At 37.5% G+C, this 18,619-nt stretch overlaps 1 protein-coding gene across 2 annotated transcripts in view; it reads left to right on the top strand.

Annotated features, from left to right (window-relative positions):
* The window catches only part of stard13b (StAR-related lipid transfer (START) domain containing 13b), a 111,093-nt gene that overhangs the window by 40,844 nt on the left and 51,630 nt on the right, over positions 1 to 18,619 (top strand). Inside the window, exon 1 of one of the 2 annotated variants that reach the window (XM_027150510.2) lies at positions 15,354 to 15,728. The exons of the other annotated variant lie outside the window; for it this stretch is intronic. Within the exon in view, the coding sequence (XP_027006311.1) occupies positions 15,617 to 15,728 (112 nt within the window). The 5' untranslated portion in view covers positions 15,354 to 15,616. Of the gene's footprint in view, positions 1 to 15,353; positions 15,729 to 18,619 lie in introns of those variants that run through there. 2 annotated transcript variants of the gene reach the window in all.

Genomic DNA, 18,619 nt, shown 5'->3' with positions numbered 1-18,619 from the left:
ATGAAATATGAGCTGTCCTAATGGGCTCCTTCCTTAATATGGGTCCTTTTTCCTAAAATATGCAGTTTGTTTTTCAGCACACACACACACACACACACACACACACACACACACACACACACACACACACACACACACACACACACACACACACACACACATATACATGCTAGTGGTGCTTGTGATCTGCTTGCCCACTTGACAATGCTGCTCGCACTTCTTTACTTCCATTTAACTTAGAAAATACAAAGCGAGAGCCCAAGAGAACATTCCAGCCTGATTGTCCCGAGGCACTAATACCTCCTGAGATGTACAGAGTGTTGCATGTAATTGGTGGGGACTGGAGAAGTGACAGGCCATTTACAATAGAGCCTGATTCAAACATATTGCCCATTCAAGCCCATTAAGCCACTTATTCTTAAGGAGAAATCACACTCTGGCAAGCATGCAAGAATGAGTTAAGCAAGTTATGGAGGACTTAAAAAAAAAAAAGTCCTTTCAACCAGCAGTGTTAGCCTGGGCCGCTGAAACTAATCTTAGAGGACATTTTTACTAGCTTTACCTTTATTACTAGAGCATGCTCTACCTATTACCAGGATTATCCAAGGCATCTGGATGATATGTAAGAAATAACACACTCGGGACCGTGCTGTCATACCTGACAATCCACCTTACCACCCTAAGATTATTTTTTTATATAACAGTATGGTTCAAAGTGTTATAGCTAATAATTTATATGTTATAGCTAGTTTAAATGTTTATAGCTAAATTTAATGAATAAGTTCCTGTTGTAAACCTGTAAACCGTCCTTCTCTCACAAGTTTCTCTTCACTGCTTTCTTAAAGAAAAGAGGAGCACCGCTTGTTATCTGACTTAAAAAACAGAATTTATTAACAGAATTATAGAAATTCCTTTGGACTAACCGTTACAAAGCTTGAACACCGGACAATTCTTTCATAAATATTACTTCACCCTTTTTTTCTATTAAATAATTTTTTTTTTCCACTGCATTCATTAGTCACCTTTTAATTATATAGATTGTACATGATACCAGTCCCTGTGTATGAGTTCTTTCTATGGAAATGATAATGTTTAGGGTTAGAACTTGTGCATTAATTTTGGCCTTAAAGGCATCATCGGGCATTGAGGCAGGATACACCCTGGATGGAGTGCCACCCCATCGCAGGGCACACTCACACACTCTCACACACTCCGGACAATTTTCCAGAGATGCCAATCAACCTACCATGCATGTCTTTGGTCCGTGGGAGGAAACCGGAGTACCCGGAGGAAACCCCCGAGGCACGGGGAGAACATGCAAACTCCACACACACAAGGTGGAGGCGGGAATCGAACCCCCAACCCTGGAGGTGTGAGGCAAACGTGCAAACCACTAAGCCACTGTGCCCCCTTGTGCATTAATATAAACTTGTAATTTATGTACCAACCAGAGCTATGAGCTACTAAAACATTCTATCTATTGAAAATGAAAGAAAACTGATGCTGTTTTCAAGATTTCGTACAAATAGAATTCACACGTTATATCTTTTTCTCTGTGTACTGTATGTACATATGTGTATGTATTTCAAGCTGTATATGGAAACACTCATTTCTATAGCAGTTTGTTCAAAGGATAATACAAGTCTTGATTTTTTTATGGACGCTGTCAAATTTCCTCATTCATATTGTGTTTGCTATGAAAACAAGCATCACACGCTTATGTTTTTGTTCTTGTCCTAGTCCGGTCAGTTTGTTAGCTTATTGTGTTGGTCTGTTGTGTGTCAGGTTCAGTAGTTTGTCAGCATATATTTCTATTTTGTTTGGATTGCTGCAGTCTAATTGTGTATTTATTATTTAAAATGTCAATTAAAAACAAGGCTTTTTTATCTTAGCCCTGTATTCATTGTATTTCCTGGTTTTGACCTTTGCCTCTTTTGTCTTAGTTTAATTACTACAAAGTCAGTCTATAACCTCTGTGGAATTTTAGCTTTCCAAAGATCCGGTGGCACCAATTGAGGCCCACAGGAAACCACAAGTCATCTTGCATCTTTCCACATGTGGAATTTTTCATGCAGTCGCAATGCCAGCAGCTCTCTTTAAAGCCTTTGCCACATGACCACCCGCTTATAACTTTAAACACATGATGTCACCGATTTGGGCAACGGTGCGTGGGAGACGGCCTGCAAATGATCACATAATGGAGCGGAGGTTGCCTGAGTGGCTAGGAGGAAAACATGGCACACGCTGTATTTTGTTTGGAGTCTAAGTGTTGAAGATTCAGAGTTAAATGTATGAAAGAAATAATCTGATACGCTTGATCTGTAATCTAACTGTAAATGGTGGTGATGTTGCTATAAACATGGGCTGGATATTTCAGCTTCACTTGCCATGTGAACTTCAGACGAACTCTTTCGTTTGCTTTTTGCAATATGGCGAAACTTTTACCAGTTTTGAATTTGTTATGATTTTTTATGCCCAATTGGCAATTTCAGGGTACATTTTGTTAGCTCTATACAACACCTACCTAGTATTTAATAGATAAAAGAGAGAGAGGAGAAGTTTATCTAGCATTATTGGAAGAACTCTGGAAGAAGTCGGCACTTTGTAACAAATCTGCTTTTAAAGTGTTCGACACGGTCGGAACAAAAAGACTTTAGGATAGACGACATATTTTTAGGCTTCTATCTAAACTTGCTGTTTATTTTTGTCTTAGTAACTTTAAGGGGGGGGGACACGGTGGCTTAGTGGTTAGCACGTTCGTCTCACACCTCCAGGTTTGGGGGTTCGATTCCCAATTCCGCCTTGTGTTTGCATGTTCTCCCCGTGCCTCGGGGGTTTCCTCCGGGTACTCCGGTTTCCTCCCCCGGTCCAAAGACATGCATGATAGGTTGATTGGCATCTCTGAAAAATTGTCCGTAGTGTGTGAGTGAATGAGAGTGTGTGTGCCCTGCGATAGGTTGGCACTCCTTCCAGGGTGTATCCTGCCTCGATGCCCGATGACGCCTGAGACAGGCACAGGCTCCCCGTGACCCGAGGTAGTTCGGATAAGCGGTAGAAAATGAATGAATTTAGAAGTGAATAAGTTCGGGCTTAAAATATGAGTACAAGATAACATGGATTTGTGAAACACAAAGTTATCTGTGATATTGCAAGTGTGCAGAGAAACCTTGCATGTGAGAGCACTTCACTTATGCGAGCACTGAGACACAGATAACCAAATAATAACCAAAATACTGGTTATTTACATGTAAAGCTACAGTTCAGTGACCATAGTGCTCTACACGCTACACACTAATTACACGGTTTTAATGCTATAAAATAAAAAAAGAGGTACTTTTAATCATTTTAGTATGTGTATCTACATCAGTGACTATATCTGCTATATGTACATTAATAATTATACATTTCATACAAATATTTATGTTTTGTTTTGTTTGGAGGAAACCAGTTTCTTTTCTTTTCTTTTTTTTTCCAAAAGAAAAGCATACATATGCTACACAAGTGGTGGTTAGAGATTTGACTAAAAAAATACCCGTGTATGTGTAATTATTTTTTTTTAATGTTCTACTCCACTATAAAATGACTTAGTGCTGGTAAGTGCATCAGTTCAGTGCTGATTGTTTGCAACACTAGGACAGTTTGGTCTTGCAGCTGGAGCCACCTGGCTCATTTTCCAAGCTTGCATTAATGCTTATAAATGAGCGCTGAGACAGGGTCCTGAAGCAGTCCAGCCCCAGTCTCTCTTTCTTGTGGTTAAGTCCTGATTAAACAATTTACCATGGAAATTGAAGTGAAGGAAGAGGTGCAGAAGGTGCCAGGATTTATTGGCCTTTTTTGGCTGCATGACAGCTCGTCTCATACTGCTCACCTTCTGTTTTTCTCTTTCATTATAACAGCACAATTAATGCGGTGCTTTCTGCAGAGCCGAGAATAGAGAGTGAGAAAGAGGAATGGCAGTCAGCCTTGGGACGGGGTCAGTGCCGGAATTGGCAAGCGAAGGTGTTTTCTTTTTCACTCAAGCTAATTTGGGAGGAAGGTGACACTGGACTGAACTAGACCCAAACTAGCTGGGTGATCCTAATAAGAAGAAAGGAAAAAGTGAACATTTGGGAATTGTGTAAATCCAGATTTTGCTTTGGCTTTCAAGGCTTCATAAACTTCATAAGAAACTGCAGTTGTTTCTATCCTTTTTTTTTTCATTCCCGATTTTCTTGTTGTTTAAAGACGGTACCTGTGAAACCGCTTAATCAGCCACTCAAATCAAAGGTTTAAAATAAAGCCAGAATGACGTTGAATAAGTTTAGAGAAAAGCAAAAAAAAACAAAAAAAAAACAAAACAAAACAATTATATTAAACAACACTTTACTTAGGGTTAGTTTTGACATCGCACCTACCTACCCCCTTCTGACATAAACCTATATGAACATTTATAAGAGCTCAACTAGCAGCACTGTTTACAAAGACTCCTTTGGCCAATTCGGATGTATTGAGATGACACATGTCTTATGTGGCATCATTTTATTTGCTAATTTAATGTTGCATTATACATTATAACCCTGTACCAGTCTGACGTATTAAATGCCATGACAACTGACTTTGTAGGTCAGGGCACGTCTGGTATGTCACACCAGGAATACTCTGGTAAAATATAAAGCATTTAAAATTAAAATTCATTGTAACTTGTTTGAAAGCTGATTTTACTGAGACACAGATTATACGTCACTTAGAGGAACCAGAAGTCCAGGAGACCATCCAGAGTTTCCGAATAGGATGTAGGGGTGAATAGGGGTGTTTTCTTTGTGCTTTTCCTGGTCAGAGGAAAAGCTCTTCTATCAGCACATACATCATGGTGTCATAGTATTGTCATGTGTATTTCTAGAAGAAATATAAGTTAACCTCATGTCACAGAGACATAAAGCTTATATCAGCTTTAAAGAGAAGAAATTTTGACTGATGGATGAAACCTGTTGATGAATATTAAAGTTTTATCCATTGTCATTAAGCATGCTTATGGGTTTCTGGTAATCTTATGAACACAACTTGTAAGGCAGCGTTATCATACCCAATGGTTACTAAATATGAAGTAACCACTTAGATGAGCTGTTATAAATACAGTGGGTAAAATAAGTATACTGTATAACATGTTGCCATTTTTCTCAGTAAATATATTTCTAAAGGCGCTGTTGTCAGGAAATTTTCACCAGATGTCGGTAACAACCAGTGTTGTGCTAGTTACTAAGAAATGGTAACTAGCTAAAATTACTAGTTACTTCATTCAAAAAGTAACTCAATTGCTATGTTGATTACAGACACCAACAAGTTAAAAGTATCTTTTACTGTTAAAAGTAACTCTTTAGTTACTTTTCTAAAGAAATAACGAGTATATTTCCACTTTGAGAAACTCGCCTTGCTCTCACCTCGACTCGCCATTACTGCCGCACATACTTAAATAAACGGAAACACACCCACAGTGTGGCGTCTTCGTGTTTACAGAGGTTAGCCTCAACCAATCCTTCAATGCGTCGCTGCTGTAAACAGGTTAGTCTGTAGGCTACACTTCAGTCTAAATGAATTAAATTAAAAAAGTAACGGACAAACACACCGTATGGTAACGGTAACACTGTCTCACTCTCACTCATTTTCTACCACTTATCCGAACTTCTCGGGTCACGGGGAGCCTGTGCCTATCTCAGGCGTCATCGGGCATCGAGGCAGGATACACCCTGGACGGAGTGCCAACCCATCGCAGGGCACACACACACTCTCATTCACTCACACACACTCACACACTACGGACAATTTTTCCAGAGATGCCAATCAACCTACCATGCATGTCTTTGGACCGGGGGAGGAAACCGGAGTACCCGGAGGAAACCCCCGAGGCACAGGGAGAACATGGAGGCGGGAATCAACCCCCCGACCCTGGAGGTGTGAGGCGAACGTGCTAACCACTAAACGACCATGCCCCCGTAACTTACTTTATTTAAAAAGTAATGCATTAGAGTATTAGTTACTATTAGTTAGTATTATTTACTAGAGTATTAGTTACTAGTAACGCGTTACTGCCCAACACTTGTAACAACCCAACTAATCCATACACACAAAGAAAACAAAACAAATAAGATCAGAAATGAAGTTATGTTTAATAAAATGGAATGACATAAGAAAAAGGTATTGAACATGCTTACTTAAATTTTATGGTGAAGTGATGTTCTTTCCATTTCCAGATGATGGCCCTAACAGTGCTAACTGGAATATTCAGAAGTTTAGAAATCCTTCTGTAACAATGCCATCAGTATGTTTTTTTAACAATAAGGTTGTGAAGGTCTTGATAGAGTTCTTTGCTTTTTCCCATCATGAGATGTGTCTTGTGCGACACCTTTGGTACTGAGACACCTTTTTATAGGCCATCAGTTGGGACTGAAGCATCTGATATTAATTTCTACTGACAAGGTGCAGAATTGCTTTCTAATTACTGATAGGTTTCAGATGGTGTCTCTCTTTCTTTATGTGCTCAATACTTTTTCCCGGTTTCATTCCATTTTATTACATGGATGGATTACATGTCATCTGGTGAAAATTTTACCAGAGAAAATTGGTGATGTGTTCAATATTTATTTTACCCTCTGTAGTGTCGTGGAACATCGGTGAGGCTGTTAGTAAGTTCCTGTTATAGCAGCTATAAACTTTGTTCCCTCACCATCTTTATTTTATCGTTTGGAGTTAATTGACAAAAATATACACAGCTTGTATTGTGAACAAGGCATTGAAAAACAAAACAAACAAACAAACAAACAAACAAACAAACCAACAAAAAATTTCCTGTGTTGGAAAACTTTGGAACTGGAGACTCCTTGCATAAATTTTCATTCAACTTTCCCTTATATAACCTTCACTATATTAACAATTACAATTTTTTTTAACTAGCCTTATGTAGCCTTATGTAGCTTTATGTAACTAACTGTTGTCACTACAGGAAAAAAAAACTTTTAGATTAAAATGAGCACATTAATATACAACTGTGATTCGTATTGCAGCTTGCATGACAGTAAGAGCTGCCACTACTGTACAGTATATACAAAAACAATCTGACCAATGTCAGATTTGAGAATCCTAAATCGCTGTGCTATTTCGCTGTACTATTTCGCTGTGCTAAATTGCTGTGTATTTCGCTGTGCTATTTCGCTGTGCTATTTCGCTGTGCTATTTCGCTGTGCTATTTCGCAGTGCTATTTCGCTGTGCTATTTCGCTGTGCTATTTCGCTGTGCTATTTTGCAGTGCTATTTCGCAGTGCTATTTCGCTGTGCTATTTTGCAGTGCTATTTCGCAGTGCTATTTCGCTGTGCTATTTTGCTGTACTATTTCGCTGTGGTAAATCGCTGTGCTATTTCGCTGTGCTGACCTGAGCACTTTGTGTTCGAAATGACATGCGGTAAATATTCACAGTGCTACAGAAAAGCGTGAATCCATATTAGGAATGAAGAATGGCTTGTGTGATTAAGTCTTCCAGCATCTCTCTATCAGTAAGTGTCAGCAGGGAACCGTTGCATGACCTCCGCTTAGCCGAGATTAAAACTTGACGCCAGTGCTCTTTTCTTCTCTATTGTATCCTGGGAGCTTGTGTGTAAACTGGAACTTGTTTGAGATCGCTGTTGATCTGTTGTGGTATTTGCTTGGTGGAGCTTATATGATGCTATACTTGAAGTGTGGATATTTATTTATTGTATCCTATCTGACTGTAAGTGTGTGTGTATGTGTGTGTGTGTGTGTGCATGCTTGAGGAACCCCCCCTTCCTCTAATCGAAGCCAGGTGGTGTGTGGAGACTGTAAATGTTTTCCCATGGATTTCTGTGGCTGGCCGAGCCTTAATAGATTCTGACTTGATGGCATTACATGCTTTGTCATACAGTGAAACAATTGTGTTCACATCCCCCCCTTCTTTCTATTCCTTCAGCCTGTCCTCATAAACTGCTGTGCTTTTTGTGTGTTGGCTTACATGAGCTCTCTGTGCTATGGAGATGGATGTTGAAGGTTTCAAGGGCAAATCACAAGCTACTTGCAATAATGTCATCATATTATTTTATTCTCACATCCACTCATCTGGTCATTCGGTCTCAGTCTCACACTCATTCATTCATTCATTCATTCATTCATTCACTTTATTGGACATTTATGTGAACGTTCTTTACTTTAAACTGACACCTAAAATAAAACCAGTGAGCTGTAGCTTTAAGAACTTTCCCTTCCTTCCCATCCGATCCCCTCATCTAAACCCAGATATATACCACATGTGTGGTTTCTCCGGAAAACTGGAGGCACGGCTTGGGAATATTCGCTCAGGAAATTTATAGCGCATGCCTCAGATGGGCTTGAGCGGGACGGGGGGGAGGTTCCAAGCCTTGAATCCATTAAGATGGGAGTGTAATCCCCCCAGGATTCATGGGCCTGTCCTGGGACCTCCAGTCCTCAAAAGGCTGGCCAATCAGATCTTAGAGAACTCAGGCACTGAACATCTGGGCTTTTTCCCATTGAAGCTCATTGGTCAGACCAGAGCTCTGGTCACAAAGGCATGTAGGCAACAAGTAAAAGTGATCAAATGGGATTTTATCTCTTTTTTTTTTTTTATAATCCTTACCAGATATACAATTTGAGACATTGTGAATATAAATTATCTTGGAATTTTTTTTTTTTGGATCATCCTGTAATCTTTTACCGAATAAGATGGTCCCACATCTTGACAGAATTTCTTCAATTCCTCAGAACTCCAAAATAAACATGAAGCCCAAATTAGATTAGATTAGATTAGATTAGATTCAACTTTACTGTCATTACACATGTACAAGTACAAGGCAACGAAATGCAGTTTAGGTCTAACCAGAGTGCAGTAGCATAAAGTGCAGGATATACAGTTTGTACAAGATTTAAATGAGTTAAATAAAATGGTAATATAGAAGTAATTTACAGATGTGTGTGTACTATGAACATAATATACAGATGGCTATAATTATAGCTGAAATTTACAGAAGGATGTAACAAAATATATGGCTATTACTATAAACAGTAATTTACAGATGTGTATGTACTATGAATATAATATGCAGATGAATATATATGTACTATGAACATAATATACAGATGAATATATATATATATGTACTATGAATATAATATGCAGATGGCTATTAGTATAAACTGAAATTTACAGAATGGTATGTGCTATAGACAAAATATATGGCTATTAATATAATATATTGCTGTTACTATAAACAGAAATCAGGTGGATATATACAATGGTAAGACAATGGTGAGCAGCAATGCAAAAAAAAGAGCAAGTGTGCAAGTGAGCATAGTTTGTGTAATAGTCCATTAGTGCAATAATATCCATTTTGATTATAAAGTGTTAAATCATTGACTGGTTCTATGTAAAACGTAACAATCTTTTAATGAAAATTGCTGTTTGTACCACACACTTATCTGGTTAATACATGGTGTATGTTCTAAAAAAAAACAAAATGGTTCTTTAAGGATTCTTTGAATGGGTTCTACATACGAGCAACATTAAATGGTGAACCATTGGGTAGCATTTCTGCCTCATAGCCTCAGGGATCTTGATTCCATCCTGATCTTGGGTTACTCTCTGTGAGGGGTTTTGGATGCTTTTCCTGTATCCATGTGTTTTATCTGGGTTCTCTAGCTTCTTCCAACCTTCTGAAAACATGCAGGTGGATAATCTTAAAGTGGAACAGCTTTACGTTCAGAAAGGAGTTAGCAAACTTGTGTCGCCAAGATACGAACATTTTTCTTTGCCATTCCATAAGAAATAAATGCAGAAATATTCTACATTATCTGGTTAACTATATTTATTGACTTAATAATAGTGAGGTACAAACTTCATTGCTGATCATTATTTTATACCTAGAACCTGTCCTGTGTGTCTAATGTAGATAAACTGTTCTGATTTTTGGTTCTTCAATGGTTCTTTAGGGTTCCTTATATATTTAGGTATTCTTAACCTTCCTAAAAGGGTTCTACCTGGAATACAAAAGACAGCACAACACTGTTGTAGGGTTCTACATAGAACCAGCCAGTGTTTTAACACTTTATAATCAATTTCTTTTTAATATATTTTTTAGCAGGGTGCTTTATGTTTTTTAGAAGTTCTGAGGATTTGAGGAAATTACTTATAGTTTCATTGCTGAGAATTAGTTTGGTTGGTGGTGGGGAGAATCAATCAATCAATCAATCAATCTATCTATCTATCTATCTATCTATCTATCTATCTATCTATCTATCTATCTATCTATCTATCTATCTATCTATCTATCTATCTATCTATCTATCTATCTATCTATCTATCTAATAAATATTGGTTTGGAGTTCATGTGACTGGTTTAAAGCTTTCTTTGAGTCTACCAGTTCCTCTTAATCCCAATATGAATGAAACCAGCTTCTGACTTTATGTTCCTCTTTCAATAACACTAAGGAATATGAAATCCTGTGACTCAAAGGTGTATTGCAAAAAAAGGGAATGTAGCCAGCAAGCCGGCGATTACAATATCTTAGAGCAAAAGTTTTCACCCCTAGGAACAAAAGAAAATTATTATTTTGTAGAATAGAAAAGGTCCAACGATGTGTTAGTATAGCAATATGAGAACCTTAGGAGATGTCTCCAAATCTGCTATTGCTTTAAAGCTTTTAAAGTTTATTTACTTTCTTTTTACTTTAACCCCAAATCCAGTGATGATGCATACATTTGCATTTGATTGTATGCTTTAATAAGTAAATATTGAATATATCTTGGCAATATGTAATAAACTGTGAAACAGCTCACTTTTCCTTTCTAAGCTTTATCAAATGAAATAAAGTGACAGTGAAGCTTGTTTGCGTCCCTAATTAGACCAGAAGAGAAAGAAATGTTCTGTGTGTTCAAAGAGTTTGTCACTGTTTGGAGAACAGATAAATGCGTAATTGGGTCGTGCCAAAACAAGCAACCCCAGTGAGATGAAGTAGAGAGTCATTCACATGCATATGGCCACTTCCTGCCCATACGTCAACTATTGCTTCCTCTGTGTCTGTTCTAGAGGCCGTGGTCTAGCCATAATAATCTTCTCTAAGATAACTCCAGTCCATAGCTTATGTACTGTGGGGTGCAGAACATCGAGGATCAAAGAAGGACGATACCATGTACTTGTTAGATGTCGCCATGATAATGGTGGGAAAAAAAAACTTCCAAGCTTGAAAAAATGAACATTGGTGAGATTTTGTTTGATTTCTTATGAATTGAGTAATTCGAAATTGTTAAACGTCTGTTGTAAATAAGCTTAAAGCTAAACGTTGTTTTGTACCTTTCGATATAAATCCATTTTTATGAATTTGAATGTCAAGCATGAACATTTTTCATACAAGTCCCAAACTTTACCGAGTTGCTTTAATTGTGGCTTTGCAACTAGAAAAATACAATATTGACAAACCACCTTGGTGAAAGTAATAAAACACAGAAATTGCCGACGCATTTGATGCTTCTGATTAACATTTGTATATTGAAGAATGATCTGTCTTAAATGTTAACTGTTTAACATTTAACATGCTGTGAAATCCACAAAATATTAACCTAGTTAGTTCCTGTTATCACTTAGATTATAGCAGCGATATACATTCGTTCCTTGCACGTCTCTTTCTTTACTTTGTTTTTCTCAAATCGTTTAAGAAAAACCATTTGAACATGTGGAAAAATTTCCTTCAGACTTTTCCAAAGCGTTAGCACGAGAGACTCGTCCTGTAAATGTCGTATCTTAAAACCTACAAACGATTGTTTTGCTATCTATGTTTTCAGGTGGAACCCTTCAGAGGGTACTGTAAGAACACTTAGTTATAAAAGAACTAAAAGTACCCTTAAAGTTCCAAGATCCAAGACAGTTAAGCTGAATTAAAACTGTATATAACCATAAAATAATAATCAGCAATTAAGAGATGGCTCCACACTTCTAGCCAGTTAACACACACTATAAATTCTTTGAATAATCAATGGTTGTTTTGTTTCTCTGAAAAAAGTTCTATAAAAGTTACAGAAAACATCATGTCAATGTTGTGACAAATTATTTAACATGTTCATTTGGAAGGTCCACCATCAGCACAAGTCCCTGTGTACTGTATGTTGCTATAGAAACAATACAATTATTACAACAAGTACATTAATATAAACCTGAAAATGAATCAATGCCTTCTGACCAATCAGAACTGAGAATTCAACATATCTGTTTAAGCAAGTACTTTCTGTGGAGATGATGTTGAGATCACGAGCAGTTTGTGGCTGACGTATGATTGTCTAATGGAAATGTTCGAGCTGAAGGCCGCACTAATGGACACTCTAGACAGGAGGCCAGCCGCTGACAGGACTGTGATGTGCAGCTCTGAGATCTCATCAGGTTCTCTGATCGAATGAGACAGGTTGTCTGGGTGGACGAGAGCTGAGCTTTGCACTACTCTGTGTCCTGCGGTCTGGCTGCACTTAGCAACCGAGCAAGCAGAGCCCAAAATAGAAAGCTGCAAGTTCTCAGTGGGGAGGACCTTCTCTAACAGGCTGACCTCAGATATTTCTGTCTTACCAACTAGATCTGAGGTGAACTTCATCTGGATTGTATTGAGACACTGTTTTGTGTAGTCTACTATTGTATAGTTGTACTATGTTAGCACTTATGACTAAACTAACAGTGAATAATCTTCCATTTTCAGACAGCGGACAGCTAAAAATTTTATATTAGCAGGAAATTTTATGGCTAACAATTTAATATTAGCAGGAAAGTTTATGGCTAACAATTTTATATTAGCAGGAAAGTTCATGGCTAACAATTTTATATTAGCAGGAAAGTGTATGGCTAACAAGTTTATATTAGCAGGAAAGTGTATGGCTAACAATTTTATATTAGCATGAAAGTTTGTGGCTACCAATTTTATATTAGCAGGAAAGATCATGGCTACCAAGTTTATATTAGCAGGAAAGTTCGTGGCTAACAATTTTATATTAGCATGAAATTTATTGCTAACAATTTTATATTAGCATGAAAGTTCATGGCTAACAATTTTACATTATCTGGAAAGTTCATAGCTAACAATTTTAATATTAGCAGGAAAGTTTATGGCTAACAATTTTATATTAGCAGGAAAGTTCATGGCTAACAATTTTATATTAGCAGGGAAGTGTATGGCTAACAATTTTATATTAGCATGAAAGTTCATGGCTAACAATTTTACATTAGCAGGGAATTTTATGGCTAACAATTTTATATTAGCAGGAAATTTTATGTCTAACAATTTTATATTAGCAGGAAAGTTCATGGCTAACAATTTTATATTAGCAGGAAAGGTCGTGGCTAAAAATTTTATATTAGCAGGAAAGGTCATGGCTAAAAATTTTATATTAGCAGGAAAGTGTATGGCTAACAATTTTATATTAGCATGAAGGTTCATGGCTAACAATTTTATATTAGCAGGAAAGTTCATGGCTAACAATTTTATATTAGCATGAAAGTTTGTGGCATATTAGCAGGAAAGTTCGTGGCTAACAATTTTATATTAGCATGAAATTTATGGCTAACAATTTTATATTAGCATGAAAGTTCATGGCTAACAATTTTATATTATCTGGAAAGTTCATAGCTAACAATTTTATATTAGCAGGAAAGTTCATGGCTAACAATTTTATATTAGCATGAAATTTATGGTTAACAATTTTATATTAGCATGAAAGTTCATGGCTAACAATTTTATATTAGCTGGAAAGTTCATAGCTAACAATTTTATATTAGCAGGAAAGTTCATGGCTAACAATTTTATATTAGCATGAAATTTATGGCTAACAATTTTATATTAGCATGAAAGTTCATGGCTAACAATTTTATATTAGCATGAAAGTTCATGGCTAACAATTTTATATTAGCTGGAAAGTTCATAGCTAACAATTTTATATTAGCAGGAAAGTTCATGGCTAACAATTTTATATTAGCATGAAATTTATGGCTAACAATTTTATATTAGCATGAAAGTTCATGGCTAACAATTTTATATTAGCAGGAAAGTTTATGGCTAACAATTTTATATAATAACTGGAAAGTTCATAGCTAACAATTTTATATTAGCAGGAAAGTTTATGGCTAAACATTTTAGAATAGCAAAACAATTATAGATTAGAAGAAACTTCACAGCCAACAAATAAAATCTGTTCTAATGCCTGATATACAGTATTTTGAGACGGAGTCACAAGGTCCTAAACTCCAAATCTTGGTATTAACCGTGTAACCTTGTTCTTACAGATAAGTTAATATAGTATTGACTCTGTATGTCCTATTGAAACCTACAGAGCTAAAGTAATCGAATTGACCTTTCTTTTTTTTAAGTGACCAGCCGGTGCTGTCTCCAAGCTAAACATTCCATTGCAAATCCCACATGAGGGGAAATGTTTGGCCCCAACCTTTGACCTTTGACACATATATGGAGGCGAGTCAGATGCCATCCGTGTTCTCCCAGGAGGTTTTTCCATCAGATGACTCTATTACAGAATACGGCCGAGACAAACTATTGCAGAACGATTGGCAACGTGATCTTGGAGAGCAAACAAGCTGCTAATTATTTCTCATTTCTGATGAGGGTTACAGAGTGCATCACGTACGAACAGCGTTTAGGCAACAACACACCCAATATCACTCACATTAAAATGACGCATATCCTTCCCCATTTGTCTTCTGTTTCCGTTCTAGTCTGCTTCCCAAACAGGAGGTCTCTGTGTACATTTCAGCTCCGTAGATTACATGTGAAGCCTGTAAGATGCAGCAGTCATCACTCTCTTATAAACTAATTCAGGATTAGACCCTAAATAGGAGGAAGGCAGATGTGGGTCATTATATCACCTGTACATCTTTATTACCTGAGCTTCAGGAGATGAAATCAGTTAAAGGTGATACATGGCGCATTGGTTTCACAGAGATCTCTCTATGGCTACTTACATATATGTAAAATATATCACTTGAAATAAATTCAACACCTTCTTTTTCTCTCGCTAAAAAAAGACATACTTTTTTAGAGAGACAGAGTGAGAGAGAGAGAGAGAGAGAGGCAGAGAGAGATAGTGTGGGAGATTGTGTGTGTGTGAGAGAGAGACAGAGGGTGTGTGAGAGAGAAAGAGAGAGAGAGTGTGTGTGTGAGAGAGTGTGAGAGAGACAGAGACAGAGAGAGAGAGTGTGAGTGTGTGTGAGAGAGAGAGAGAGAGAGAGAGAGAGAGAGAGAGAGAGAGAGAGAGTGTGTTTGTGTGTGTGTGTGTGTGTGTGTGTGTGTGTGTGAGAGAGAGAGAGAGAGAGAGAGAGAGAGAGGGAGGCGTGTGTGTTTTGGCTGGAGAAGAAACTTCAGAAACTGAAGCTCGAGGCGTTTCGCGTGTCTCCTACTCGGATAATCCACCTCTGCGGTTTTCCCTTCGCTCTTCCACAGGGACTGTATGGCTTTGCGCGTGTGTTTTGCGAGAACCGCGGCGTGTTGCGAGTGCGGGTCAGTGCGGAGTCATGCGGGTTTTTAGGCGCACGCGAGCGCTTTCGGAGCGACAGCGAGGAGGAGTGAAGCGGCTTCACCATGACAGCGAGTGAGCTGAAACTGCGCCGCTCCTTCAGCCAGCAGCTCCGCTACTCCACATGCAGAGCCTGGGCTTTACTGGGCAAAAAGGGGCGCCAGAGGAGACTCGCAGGTCGGTGATGCACAAACCATACGGATATACTGTAATAAACTCATGCAACATCATGCGCTCATTTCTACAGGCTTACATTTACACTTGGTTTTATCCCTGTGTATCATATGATCAGGAAGTTGCTGTACTTCTCCTTACTGGGGTATGTTTTGTTTTGTGCCTTTACTGTACAAAGGTATAAAGATAAAGCTGGAACCATTAATAGTAGGGAAAGTGCAGCTTTATTTCTAAGAGTGATTTCTTACCTTTCTTACTGAATGAGTACAAAAATACTTCATTAGTGACTAAAGCACATAAGTGTCACAAGTGTCAAATACAGCAGTGAGTTTGCTATTAATTAATTAATTGATTGATTAATCAATTTATTATTAAATAAGAAAATTAATTACATAATTACAATTAAAATTTTATTTCAATATTTAAAAAATATTTAAAAACTTTTTATTTTATATTTATTTTATAAAATTTTATGAACTAAATATTTATTTCATATTTAAAATTAATATGAAATTAAAATTAATTAATTAATTAATTAGTTAAATAAATAATTAATTACTTTAAATAATAATTAAAGTATTAAATAAAACTAAAATATTGCACATTAATGGCCACTGAACACTACATCACATGCACCTTCATAAACAAACCCAGGCTCATGCAGGATGCTTAGGAGATATGATTCGGATTGAATGATCCCTTGCTTGACTGAGTGTTGCAGGAGGGAACTGGAAAATTGTGTCCTTTTTTAACCCACGTGTCATTCATTATGATTCAGGGCACAGTCGCTCCATCAGCTTGTTTTATTTAGAGGCCCGTTAATCAGAGGTGGAGTACAGCAAAGCCTTTTTCCTAGGGACTTTATTTCAGACAAGCTTGTCCTGTAATCCTATCAGGATCACAACTGGATCTGATTGATATTTAGTGATTTGACTTTCTTTATTTGTTTATGTAATTTCCAGCCTTTAATTTCCACCTTTTCTGGTAGATTTGGAAGGATAAAATCAAATAGATGTGATTAACAATGGATCTGAGGCTGACATAGACTTTTTTTCTGGGATTACGTAGACACCTTTATCCAAAGGGATTTACAATTTATTTCAATTTATACAACTAAGCAACTGAGGGTTAAGGGCCTTGCTCAGGGGCTCAGCGGTGGCAGTTTGATGGACTTGGGATTTGAACTCATGACCTTCTGGTCAGTAGTCTGACACCTTAACCACTAGGTTACCACATCCCTTTTTTCTGTAAGTTATGGTGTTTGTGATCATGCGTAATGGGGGAAAAAAAAATTCCATGAGTGCACTAAAATAGAAAGGCATTTCTACATGACCACTAGATGTCAGTCAGTGCAATTTGGTGATTTTTTGGCAAGGAGCCTTTTTAGAACCTTTCCATCTCCTGTCCATGTGATCACGTTTAAAAATACACTTTTTAACTGCAGATATTTTTTCTGAGTCTGAGTAAGTCCTTACACACACCACATTCATAAACCTTCTATAAGTTTAAAAAAGATCTCTAAACTTTGAACCCTTTAGGACCCTTTATAGGACCCTGTTACAATAATAATAAACTTCAAATTATTACTCATTCCTTCAAAAAAGGAGTCCAAAAAGTTCCAGAATTTCGGCTTGGTAAAATTCATGGTTCTAGTTATTTAGAATAAATTAAAAAAATAAATACTTTAATATTGACTTTAGACCACACACCAACCTGTGTGTGTGTGTGTGTGTATATGTATGTATATATATGTGTGTGTGTGTATGTATATATATATATATATATATATAAAAACACACACACACACACGCACACACCTTTTTTTGTCTTCACTTTCTTGGTTCTTTGGATAATTACAGGTTCTTAAAGGTTCTTAAAAGGCTCCTTATTGTTGTAGAACTATTTTAAGTGTTTCTCAGTCAGACAACTGCACTGCTGATGGTTTGTGATTGTTTTTGTTTTACTCATTTATTAATACAAAGTGAAACCTCTAGCTCACTACTGAGGCTTTTTCATCAGTGCTGCTGAAATCTTGACTGCGATCCTTCCTGAATATTCTTTGTGTGTGTGTGTGTGTGTGTGTGTGTGTGTGTGTGTGTGTGGGAGATTAATATACTAGCACCTCTGATGTTTAGTAGCATTTTTTGGAAGGAGTCTCTAATATCAACTATTTTGTTTTAATAACTTCATGAAACGGGGGGCACGGTGGCTTGGTGGTTAGCACGTTCGCTTCACACCTTCAGGGTTGGGGGTTCGATTCCCGCCTCCGCCTTGTGTGTGTGGAGATTGCATGTTCTCCCCGTGCCTCGGGGGTTTCCTCCGGGTACTCCGGTTTCCTCCCCCGGTCCAAAGACATGCATGGTAGGTTGATTGCCATCTCTGGAAAATTGTCCGTAGTGTGTGTGTGTGTGTGTGTGTGTGTGTGTGTGTGTGTGTGTGTGAGTGAATGAGAGTGTGTGTGTGCCCTGTGAAGGGTTGGCACTCCTTCCAGGGTGTATCCTGCCTCGATGCCCGATGATGCCTGAGATAGGCACAGGCTCCCCGTGACCTGATAAGCGGTAGAAAATGAATGAATTAACTTCATGAAACAATAAAAATGAAGGTGAAGTGACATCTGTCTGTAGCTGCTATAACATAAAAGATAACAGGAACTGACCTGAGGTAAATGAAGAAAAAGTATGCTGCATTCTTTCATTAATAAAAGATTGTTAGCAAATTTCTGATGTATAAGAAACATAACACATAGTCACTGATTATTTTCCTGTAAAAGCACAACCAAACGTGTTTTATTCCTTACACAGTCGCTGCAGTGTTACAGCAGATTTACAGTAAAGTGCTTCCAGCAGTTGAAAGCTAGCTAGCTATTTTGGCTGTGATATGACCAAACTTATAGT

This window comes from Tachysurus fulvidraco, chromosome 11 (assembly GCF_022655615.1).
Source record: "Tachysurus fulvidraco isolate hzauxx_2018 chromosome 11, HZAU_PFXX_2.0, whole genome shotgun sequence".
Lineage (NCBI taxonomy): Eukaryota > Metazoa > Chordata > Actinopteri > Siluriformes > Bagridae > Tachysurus > Tachysurus fulvidraco.
Note: the sequence above shows the minus strand (reverse complement) of the source record. Positions and strands in the feature narration are given on the sequence as shown.